We start from the raw sequence: 11,350 nt of genomic DNA, 5'->3' as shown, positions 1-11,350 counted from the left end.
GTACTTTATCAGTAGTTACACTGCAGTTACATGGATTGTTACTGTGTAACTACATAGTACTTAGGGACACTTATTGTAAAGTGGGACCAATTGTTCTTTGGCTTTTAACAACAGTGCAACAATGCAAAAAAAGCAAAAATTCTAAGCTCACATTAAGAATCTTTTAAATGAAATCATGTGTGCCACAATTATTGGCACCCCTGATGTAAGTACTTTGTACAACCTCCTTTTTGCAACAAGACACCACTTAATCTTCTATAACTCTTTACAAGATGGGAGAATACAGAAAGAGGGATCTTCTACCATTCCTTTTTACACAACCTAAATCTAAATCAGAGATCCAGAGTCATGGCTCTTCTCTTACGCACTCTCTTCTTCAGCTCACCCCACAGCTTTTCTACTGGGTTGAGGTCTGGGGACTGAGAGGGTCATTAGAGGAGCTTGGTTTTGTGCATTGTGAGCCATTTTTTAGTAGATTTGGCCACATGTTTAGGGTCATTATCTTGCTGAAAGACCCAGTGACGACCCATCTTCAGCTTTCAGGCAGAGCCCCCTTGATTCTGATTCAAAATGTCCTGATATTTCATATTTGTATCCTTACAAGGTTCCCAGGTGCTCTGGAGAAAAAAACAGTCCCACATCATCACCAATCCTCCCCCATATTAAGCAGTGGGTATGAGCATCCTTGGGGATGGGCATTTTTTTCTCACTTTGCGTGGTCACAAGATACACTTCATACACATCAGTGTTGGGTCAGTAAGACAGTGTGATGTAATATTATCAATCATATCACCTAGAAACAACTGACCCTATTTAGCAGAGTAGATCAGAGGGATCAGGTCAAGGCAAGCACTGCCTACTCTTAAAGAACTTGTCATCCAAAGCAGTGATGTTGCATCCATGGCAGCTTAGGGTGAGGAGAGGTAACGTAGGAAAAACAGATCACAAAAGCCCATCCTCAGGACTAGTAATAACAATTTTAAGCTTACATTAAGGCTGCAGCTGGCAGTGTTAAATATGTACACAGCTTAGTGTATATATTTTATTAAATTTGTACACAAAGTTATTAAATACCAGGAAGGAGCATCTGCGCAGAACAGTTAGCCTTGGTGTTTATGGATATGTTCAACCTCTCCCTGAAACAATGGCTTGTTTCAGCCTCCTTTAAACAATAAATCATTGGTCCTGTCCCAAAGAAACATCAGCCTGGTTTCCTGCTTGTTTGACTATTACCTAACAGCACCATCCTCAGTTGTGATGATGTGCTTTGGAATTCTGATGAATAACTTCACTGATAAAAACTTTCTCAGCACTGGTGACCCCCAGGGTTATGCCTGGGGCCCCCTGCTCAGTCTACTCTACTGGCCACAAAAATTGCATTGAAAGTTTAAGCAGTTTTAAGTACATTGTTCTTAATATCTCACAAAAGCACCACAATTTCACAGGTACATTGGACAGTAGTAGAATAAAACAAGTATTTGTGTGTTTATCTACATTTGTCTTTATCATATGATACACCTTGTCTCGTTTGATTGCATAGATTATCCATAATGAATTGTAATATAGTAAGAAAAGAAAGTCTGAAACTGTTTTATGATGATTTAAAAAAATGTATAAAATACCTTTTTTTTTTTTTTAACAGATTTGACCTTAACAGTTACAGCACATACAGTATAAAACACGACTTTAAGCTAATATGCAGTGAATGTGGTAGGTCTGTAGAGATGCTGATTCCAGGACAGAAGACACTTTACACCTGGTTTCAGTCTGGACGAAAAAAAATAGAGAAAATAATAAATAATTAGGATTTTACATTTTATTTCTATATCACACCAATAAACACTAAATCTAACCTTCATATTTGATGCAGATGAAGTTGAGAGTCTGGTTCTCAGGCAGGCTGACCCACTGCTGATCTCCTCTAGCCTGCACCGCTCCGGTTCTCTCTACAGGACTGCAGTCTTCTTCCTCTGGAGCATTATTGCAGTCTTCTCCCTCTGTCTCGTCACCCGGAGCCCAGTTATCATAGCAGATAAAGTCTCCACTCATCCAGAACCAGAGGCTGAGGGCACAGGTGTGACGCAGACCCAGCCACACATGATCAGTGGAGGCTTTCTGAGCCACATCCTTCACCCAGAGCTGGATCTCCTCAGAGTGAACTGAGACCAGGTCCACATGATTCTCTCTGCAGTATCTCAGAGCTCCTTTCCAGCTCAGATTCTGCTGGATCAAGATCAGCTTATCTGGAGAGAGAAGAAAAAAGGCTGCTTTTATCAGAGAGGGTTGCATAATAAACAATTTTCATAAAGATATAAACTATATAAAAATGTTATTAATACATAAACACAATAATACAGTATTGAATATATTCATATTAACTAGTATAACTGAGTATAACTCACTCTCATGGCAGAGGAATGGGTGCCGTTCATCACATTTTACATCATGCCACTGACCCTGGTCCTTCACAGAAGCTGCAGCACATTTTTTCTTATCATTATTATCATGCTGGTTAGACTCACAGTAACGGAATGAGGAGTTACTCTGATCTGACCACTTCCAGGATTCCTTAAACAGACCGATCCAGAAATGATCACCACTTCCTGCTGCATGGACCTGCCATCTCTCAGTCTCGTTCCTCACACTGGCCAGGTCTGTGTGATGTTCTCTGCAGTATCTCTGAGCTTCACGCCAGGTCTTTTGTTTATTAATGAATACGTATCTCTCAGTGTTTGGTTTATTTTCTGAAAGACATTAAACTCACATTGTTCAAAACTGATACATTTACATAACAGAACACTGCATAAAAATGTCAAAGAATGAGTATAATACACAAATGAACAGCCAATAAGCTTTTTAGTATTGTCCTGATTTCATGAAGTGATCATGTTTTTCATTAAGCCTTAGAACCATAGAGAGATTTTTTCTGTCCCAAATTGCACCTTGTTATCTCAACTGAATTACTCAGGAATCCCTTCCATATATGGTTAAAAAGGGCGGAACTTACTCTTTCTAAAAATAGTGATGACATCCCAGTGCGGTAATGCTAAATCTACAAGAAACCCATTGAGAAAAACACTTTAAAAAGTGAGATCTCGTTCCCAACCACTTGTCAGGTTTGCAGCAGCAGGGAGGACGTGAGGCGGACGTAAACGCAGGTAATATATTTATTTACAAGTAAACAAACAAACAAACAAACACTAAACTCAAAACAAGATTCATTAAGAGACAGGACTACTGGAATTGGCATAGAATAAACTACAAAACAGAAAACAAGGAAACAGCAACCTGACGGCGTCAAACACACACAAGACCAGACAACCACATGCTCAAGCACAGGGGCTTAAATACACACAATGGAAATGGGAAACACCTGGAATCACTGATGAGGGGGCGGAGCTACAAAGTGAAACAGGTGGGAGCACTAAAGACATGGACGGAGACAAGGGGAGAGACAAGTGCTCTGAGCACATGGCTTTGAATACAAATAAAGGAAGGGAAGAACATGGAGGCTGACAAGGGATAAGACAAGAACGTGACACCAATATTATTTACCTTTAGTGCTTCAAACATATTTATATGATGTTTCAATCCAAATAATTATCAGTAAATGACTCAAAAGGGTCCACAGAAAAAGTGTGAAACTATCTGCTTTACTCAAACTAAAGCTAGGTATGGTGTGCGCACTACTTTATATAGTTTTTATTTTACTTGCATATTTTTACTAAGTAGTTATTTTGCAATAAACATTTTTATTTATGTAGACTAAACAGTAAAAGTAAATTGTTTTCTTTGTGTGTCCTGATTAAAATACTGAAAGGCATAGGCTGCTCTGAGTGTCAGGTTTTTAGTGTCTACATGTATCCTAGAGGTGTAATTATTGATTATCAAGAAAATAGGCTCAGCCTGATGCTGTTTCTCCATGTATTTTATCAAAGTAATAATTAATAATCCATGTAATGAACTATCATCAATATTCTTGTGCTTTTAACTAATAAACACTCTAGTCTAACCATTTTTGAAAAGATATCTTAGGTGTGAAATATATAAAGTCTATACACTCAAAAATAAGTAAAAAAATAAAAATAAATAAAATAAGTAAAATTTTGACCAAAACATGATCAGTTCCAGGAAAAAGTAACAATTCTCCTTTGTTTTTATAATTGAAATGATTATATTTTTGAGCAGCTGTATGTCTTCTGGAGTAAAAGAGATCAGGGCATGTGTCTGTCTGATATAATTACTGTGTTTTAAGACCTGAAAGAGGAACTGACAAAAACAAAGAAAAAACACACCAAAACAGCCTAGAGTTCAAAGGGTTAACCTGCATCTACAGTAGTTGTTCTTACCGTTGGAACACACAAAAGTATATGTATTCTCACAGCTGACATCAAACCACTTTCCATCTTGTTTATACATCGAAACACAGAACTCATTCCCTCCAAGATTATTTGGTTCTCCACTTCTCCAGGTCTGGTTTTTATCTTCTACAGTGTAGAAATTTCCGTCTGGCAGAGACCACCTCCATTTCTCAGTGTCCCCTCTGTTTAGACAAATCCAAACAAAGCCTTTAGTTTTATCCTTCAGAGTCTCGTTCAGCTTCTTCATCTCGTCCATGTTGTTGATGGTGGCCAGATCAGTGTAGGTCTGTCTGCAGTAGTTCTGAGCTTCAGTCCAGTTTTTACTCTGATCCACAAAGTGATACCGATGAGGAACGTATGGAGATACACCACACACAGCTGTGAAGAACAGGAGAAAGTGTGGTAACACTTTACATTAAGAATTGACTGACATGAATGAATGCATTAATTAACATAAACTATATAGGAGATAATACATCTACAATTGTTGAGTATTAAGTATGTAGGCTACACAAGTAACAACTGGATTAGTTAATGTTTTACAGTACAGTTCAAAATGTATTATCTGGTGTGTAATTTAGTACTAAATGATGTTCACTGACCTGAGAACAGCAAGAAAACTGAGATCCACTTCTGATCCATTTCTGGAATCTAGATGTTCAGATCTGATTTCTTCGTCCTGATGTGTCTCCCTCGTTCTTCACCTCCTGTTCTGATCTGTACAGTATCTCTCCTCTTTCTTTATTATTCTCTCTAATATCGCTCCACCTCTCTTGCACGCAATCATATGAAGATAGCATCTCTGATTTGCTTTAATCTGCCCTACAACAGTTTCACTGACGGTATTTGGGAAGTACCTGTGAAGAGGAAACGTAGCCCAATGCAAATGGATTTACAAAACAAATAATCAGCATATTTTAATATTACTGCTCTAGTCTGTGTTGAGGTCCATACTAATGCATCTAAAAAAGAGAAAATAATTGAAAAGTTTATTTCAGTAATTCTATCCAAAATGTGAATCTCATATATTATATAGATGTGTTACACACAAAGTGATCTATTTTACTGTGTTACTAGTTTACTGTGGGTAACAAGTGTTTGTCTTGGATGGCTGTGTTATAATGCACCTGCCTAATGTTGTTTAAAGAATTATTGCACACTTACTGTAAATCCCATAAACTTTATTTCACATATCAAATATCACTTGTTTTGTCTTGTGTTTGTCTGATATATGATACAGCACCCTCCATAATTATTGGCACCCCTGGTTAAGTAATATGTAGTTACACAGTAACAATCCTACAGTGTAACTACTGATGAAGTACACATTGTTACAGATTAACTACAGAGGTACAGGATATGTAATTACACATGTATTAAGGTTAATTTTGACTTGTGTAAATACACATGTGTACTAGGGGTGAGTGTACTTACACATGTAATAGAGCAAGTGTACTTACACATGTATAACAACGTGTGTGTACTCAATCAGCCCTAATTACATACTAGACAATAGCTGTTGTATAAGTTTATACTCAACTTATCACACACACACACACACACACACACACTATTACATACATGTAAGTACACACACATTGTTACACTTGTGTAAGTACACTCACCCTTGTGCTTGTGTAATTACACAAGTCAAAATTAACCTTAATACACGTGTAATTACATAAACTGTATCTCTGAAACAATGTGTACTTTATCAGTAGTTACACTGCAGTTACATGGATTGTTACTGTGTAACTACATAGTACTTAGGGACACTTATTGTAAAGTGGGACCAATTGTTCTTTGGCTTTTAACAACAGTGCAACAATGCAAAAAAAGCAAAAATTCTAAGCTCACATTAAGAATCTTTTAAATGAAATCATGTGTGCCACAATTATTGGCACCCCTGATGTAAGTACTTTGTACAACCTCCTTTTTGCAACAAGACAGCACTTAATCCTGTCCTATAACTTTTCACAAGATGGGAGAATACAGAAAGAGGGATCTTCTACCATTCCTTTTTACACAACCTAAATCTAAATCAGAGATCCAGAGTCATGGATCTTCTCCTACGCACTCTCCTCTTCAGCTCACCCCACAGCTTTTCTACTGGGTTGAGGTCTCGCGACTGAGAGGGCCATTAGAGGAGCTTGGTTTTGTGCATTGTGAACCATTTTTTTAGTAGATTTGGCCACATGTTTAGGGTCATTATCTTGCTGAAAGACCCAGTGACATCCCATCTTCAGCTTTCAGGCAGAGCTCCCTAGATTCTTATTTAAAATGTCCTGATATTTCCAAGAGTCCATGATCCCATGTATTGTTACAAGTTTCCAAGGTGCTCCGGAGAAAAAACAGGCCCACATCATCACCAATCCTCCCCCATATTAAGCAGTGGGTATGAGCATCCTTGGGGATGGGCATTTTTTTCTCACTTTGCGTGGTCACAAGATACACTTCATACACATCAGTGTTGGGTCAGACAGAATGTGTGATGTAATATTATCAATAATATCACCTAGAAACAACTGACCCTATTTAGCAGAGTAGATCAGAGGGATCAGGTTAAGGCAAGCACTGCCTACTCTTAAAGAACTTGTCATCCAAAGCAGTGATGTTGCATCCATGGCAGCATAGGGTGAGGAGAGATAACGTAGGAAAAACAGATTACAAAAGCCCATCCTCAGGACTAGTAATAACAATTTTAAGCTTACATTAATACTGCAGCTGGCAGTGTTAAATATGTACACAGCTTAGTGTATATATTTTATTAAATTTGTACACAAAGTTATGAAATACCAGGAAGGAGCATCTGCACAGAACAGTTAGCCTTGGTGTTTATGGATATGTTCAACCTCTCCCTGAAACAATGGCTTGTTTCAGCCTCTTTTAAACAATAAATCATTGTTCTTTTCCCAAAGAAACATCAGCCTGGTTTCCTGCTTGTTTGACTATTACCTAACAGCACCATCCTCAGTTGTGATGATGTGCTTTGGAATTCTGATGAATAACTTCACTGATAAAAACTTTCTCAGCACTGGTGACCCCCAGGGTTATGTCTGGAGCCCCTGCTCAGTCTACTCTACTGGCCACAAAAATTGCATTGAAAGTTTAAGCACATTGTTTAAGTACATTGTTCTTAATATCTCACAAAAGCACCACATTTTCACGGGTACATTGGACAGTAGTAGAATAAAACAAGTATTTGTGTGTTTATCTACATTTGTCTTTATCATATGATACACCTTGTCTCGTTTGATTGCATAGATTATCCATAATGAATTGTAATATAATAAGAAAAGAAAGTCTGAAACTGAACTGATTTTATTAACTTTATTCACATATCTCATTCAGGAAAAACAGTTTTATGATGATTTAAAAAAAATTATAAAATACCTTTTTTTTTTTTAACAGATTTGACCTTAACAGTTACAGCACATACAGTATAAAACACGACTTTAAGCTAATATGCAGTGAATGTGGTAGGTCTGTAGAGATGCTGATTCCAGGACAGAAGACACTTTACACCTGGTTTCAGTCTGGATGAAAAAAAATAGAGAAAATAATAAATAATTAGGATTTTACATTTTATTTCTATATCACACCAATAAACACTAAATCTAACCTTCATATCTGATGCAGATGAAGTTGAGAGGCTGGTTCTCAGGCAGGCTGACCCACTGCTGATCTCCTCTAGCCTGCACCGCTCCGGTTCTCTCTACAGGACTGCAGTCTTCTTCCTCTGGAGCATTATTGCAGTCTTCTCCCTCTGTCTCGTCACCCGGAGCCCAGTTATCATAGCAGATAAAGTCTCCACTCATCCAGAACCAGAGGCTGAGGGCACAGGTGTGACGCAGACCCAGCCACACATGATCAGTGGAGGCTTTCTGAGCCACATCCTCCACCCAGAGCTGGATCTCCTTAGAGTGAACTGAGACCAGGTCCACATGATTCTCTCTGCAGTATCTCAGAGCTCCTTTCCAGCTCAGCTTCTGCTGGATCAAGATCAGCTTATCTGGAGAGACAAGAAAAAAGGCTGCTTTTATCAGAGAGGGTTGCATAATAAACAATTTTCATAAAGATATAAGCCATATAAAAATGTTATTAATACATAAACACAATAATACAGTATTGAATTCATTAAGAATAACTCACTCTCATGGCAGATGAATGGGTACTGTTCATCACATTTTATATCATGCCACTGACCCTGGTCCTTCACAGAAGCTGCAGCACATTTTGTAAGATCATTATTATCTGGCTGGCGAGGCTCCCAGTGTCGGAATGAGGAGTTACTCTGATCTGACCACTCCCAGGAGTCCTTAAACAGGCCGATCCAGAAATGAACACCGTTTCCTGCTGCATTGATCTGCTGTCTCTCAGTCTCGTTCCTCACACTGGCCAGGTCTGTGTGATGTTCTCTGCAGTAGCTCTGAGCTTCACGCCAGGTCTTTTTGTCATTAATGAATACGTATCTCTCAGTGTTTGGTTTATTTTCTGAAAGACATTAAACTCACATTTTTAAAAACTGCACAAAAATGTCAAAGAATGAGTATGATAGATAAATTAACTGTAAATAAATTATTTGTTTCTACAGTAGAAGTTCTTACTGTCAAAACACACAAAGAAATGTCCACTCGTACAGGCGTCATCAAACCACTTTCCATCTTGTTTATACATCGAAACACAGAACTTCTTTTCTCCAGGATTATTTGGTTCTTTATTGTTCCAGTTCTGGTCTGTATCTTCTACAGTGTAGAAATTTCCATCTGGCAGAGACCACCGCCATTTCCCTTTGTCTCCGAGGTCCAGACCAATCCAAGCAAATTCTCCACCTTTACCCTTCAGAGTCTTGTTCAGCTTCTTCATCTCGTCCATGTTGTTGATGGTGGCCAGATCAGTGTAGTTCTGTCTGCAGTAGCTCTGAGCTTCAGTCCAGTTTTTACTCTGATCCACAAAGTGATACCGATGAGGAACGTATGGAGATACACCACACACAGCTGTGAAGATCAGGAGAAAGTGTGGAAACACTTTACTTGAAGAATTGACTAACTAATATTAATTAATACAATAATTAACATGAATAATACTTAAGTATTGTTAGGTAAAGAAGTAACAACTGAATTAATTAACGTTCTTGTACAGTACAGCTCAAAATATATTATCTGGTGTGTAATTTAGTACTAAATGATGTTCACTGACCTGAGAACAGCAAGAAGACTGAGATCCACTTCTGATCCATTTCTGGAATCTAGATGTTCAGATCTGATTTCTTCGTCCTGATGTGTCTCCCTCGTTCTTCACCTCCTGTTCTGATCTGTACAGTATCTCTCCTCTTTCTTTATTATTCTCTCTAATATCGCTTCCTCCTCTCTGACACGCAATCCTATGAAGATAACATCTCTGATCTGATTTGCTTTTATCAGTCCTACGCCAACAGCAGTTCCAATGAAGATATATTTGCACAGTACCTGTGAAGAGGAAGTGTAACCCAATGCAAATGGATTTACAAAACAAATAATCAGCATATTTTAATATCACTGTTCTAGTCTGTGTCGAGGTTAATACTAGTGCATCTAAAAAAAAGACTTATTCATTTAGTAATTCACTCTAGACCAATTGGTTCTTTTGGCAGTGTGGGCAGTGTGCTGGAAAATGAAATCCACATCTTAATAAAAGTTGGTATCAGCAGAGGGAAACATGAAGTGCTGTAAGATTTTGCGGGAAAACAAAACTGCACTGACTTTAGACTTGATAATAAAACACAGTGGATCAACACCAGCAGATGACAGACATGACTCTCCAAACCATCACTGATCATCAGTAAATTTTACATTTCATTTAAAGGAAATCAAGGGATCAGAGTCTGAAGGAAGAGTGGAGAGACACACAGTCCAAACTGCTTGAGGTCTAGTGTGAAGTTTCCACGAAGGACTTGGCACACTGCCAAAAGTATCAATTGGTCTTATATAATATTAAAATTTTCTGAGACACTGATTCTTGAAGTGGCTAGCCATGATGCTAACACCATGCCTTGGAAGCATGGTTAGCATGGTTAGCACCAGTTAGCATCAAGGCTAACCCACCACAAATGTTTCAAACCCAGCTGCTGTTTCTCTTGGAAAAAGTTGATATAACATATCTCGGGCAGGGTGTACGATAGAGGCCCAACCTTCCTGACACTGGCCAGCACATTTCTCGCTAGAATCCTCTCTTGATAGTCTTGAACAAATCAGCCCCAGGACATAACAGAGCCTCCACCATGTTTCACAGTAGGAACAGTGTTCTTTTCTTAATATGCTTCATTTTTCCGTCAGTAAACATAAAGCTGATGTACCTTGATACCAGTTTCTCTGATTTTGCTATTTATAGGTAAATATTTGAGGACAATTAACACTGTAGTTTTGTTCTATAAACTACAGACAAAATTGCTCCCAAATACAAAATTAAAATAATGTCACTTATAGCATTTATTTGCAAAAAATGAGAAATGGCTGAAAAAAAAAATCAATATTTGGTGAAATAACCCTGGTTATAAATTACAGTTTTTTCACACTGCTTTTGGATAACTTTATGTCTTTACTCCTGGTGCAAAAATTCAAGCAGTTCAGTTTGGTTTGATGGCTTGTGATCATCCATCTTCCTCTTGATTATATTCCAGAGGTTTTTAATTTGGTAAAATCAAAGAAACTCAAAGAATCATTTTTAAGTGGTCCCTTATTTTTTTCCCCAGAGCTGTATTTTTTCTCACCAGTCTATAAGACATTCTCCCAGAAGCTTTGTGGCTTATCAACATGTAGTCCTCCTTGGTCGTCTCCCTGATGTTCCTTGAGCTTGAAGTTCACCTTCATCTCTTTAAAAGTTTTTTTTCCTCTTATGTTCTGGGCTCTTTTGTTACCATTGATTTGGGTTTGCATGTTGTGACAGTTGAAAGATATCACTGAAAGAAATATTGCCATGTTATTTATGTCTATGGGGCGTGTATGCAAAGT

At 38.0% G+C, this 11,350-nt stretch overlaps 2 protein-coding genes across 2 annotated transcripts; both read right to left on the bottom strand.

Moving 5' to 3' along the window:
- Positions 1-1,848: 1,848 nt before the first annotated feature.
- On the bottom strand, positions 1,849-4,419 carry LOC125789938 (macrophage mannose receptor 1-like). The gene is made up of 3 exons (XM_049473029.1): positions 4,350-4,419; positions 2,403-2,744; positions 1,849-2,243 (listed from the first exon to the last, which is right to left on the bottom strand). Exons 1-3 carry the CDS (start codon positions 4,417-4,419, stop codon positions 1,849-1,851), a joined length of 807 nt encoding a protein of 268 aa, XP_049328986.1.
- A 3,559-nt stretch (positions 4,420-7,978) lies between these two features.
- On the bottom strand, positions 7,979-11,209 carry LOC111193464 (C-type mannose receptor 2-like). The gene is made up of 4 exons (XM_049473028.1): positions 11,123-11,209; positions 8,969-9,410; positions 8,514-8,855; positions 7,979-8,373 (listed from the first exon to the last, which is right to left on the bottom strand). Exons 1-4 carry the CDS (start codon positions 11,207-11,209, stop codon positions 7,979-7,981), a joined length of 1,266 nt encoding a protein of 421 aa, XP_049328985.1.
- Positions 11,210-11,350: the final 141 nt, after the last annotated feature.

Source organism: Astyanax mexicanus, unplaced genomic scaffold, assembly GCF_023375975.1.
Source record: "Astyanax mexicanus isolate ESR-SI-001 unplaced genomic scaffold, AstMex3_surface scaffold_33, whole genome shotgun sequence".
NCBI lineage: Eukaryota > Metazoa > Chordata > Actinopteri > Characiformes > Acestrorhamphidae > Astyanax > Astyanax mexicanus.
This window is presented reverse-complemented; position numbering and strand designations above follow the sequence as displayed.

Bases quoted from the DNA above. Each gene is read 5' to 3' on its own strand.
- LOC125789938 (XM_049473029.1), bottom strand. From the start codon at position 4,419: ATGTATAAACAAGATGGAAAGTGGTTTGATGTCAGCTGTGAGAATACA. The intron at 2,745-4,349 runs GTAAGAACAACT...AATGTCTTTCAG, and splicing joins TACTTTTGTGTGTTCCAACG to AAAATAAACCAAACACTGAG. The intron at 2,244-2,402 runs GTGAGTTATACT...TTCTCTCTCCAG, and splicing joins CCCATTCCTCTGCCATGAGA to ATAAGCTGATCTTGATCCAG.
- LOC111193464 (XM_049473028.1), bottom strand. From the start codon at position 11,209: ATGAAGGTGAACTTCAAGCTCAAGGAACATCAGGGAGACGACCAAGGA. The intron at 9,411-11,122 runs GTCTTATAGACT...AATTAATATTAG, and splicing joins CACAAAGCTTCTGGGAGAAT to TTAGTCAATTCTTCAAGTAA. The intron at 8,374-8,513 runs GTGAGTTATTCT...TTGTCTCTCCAG, and splicing joins CCCATTCATCTGCCATGAGA to ATAAGCTGATCTTGATCCAG.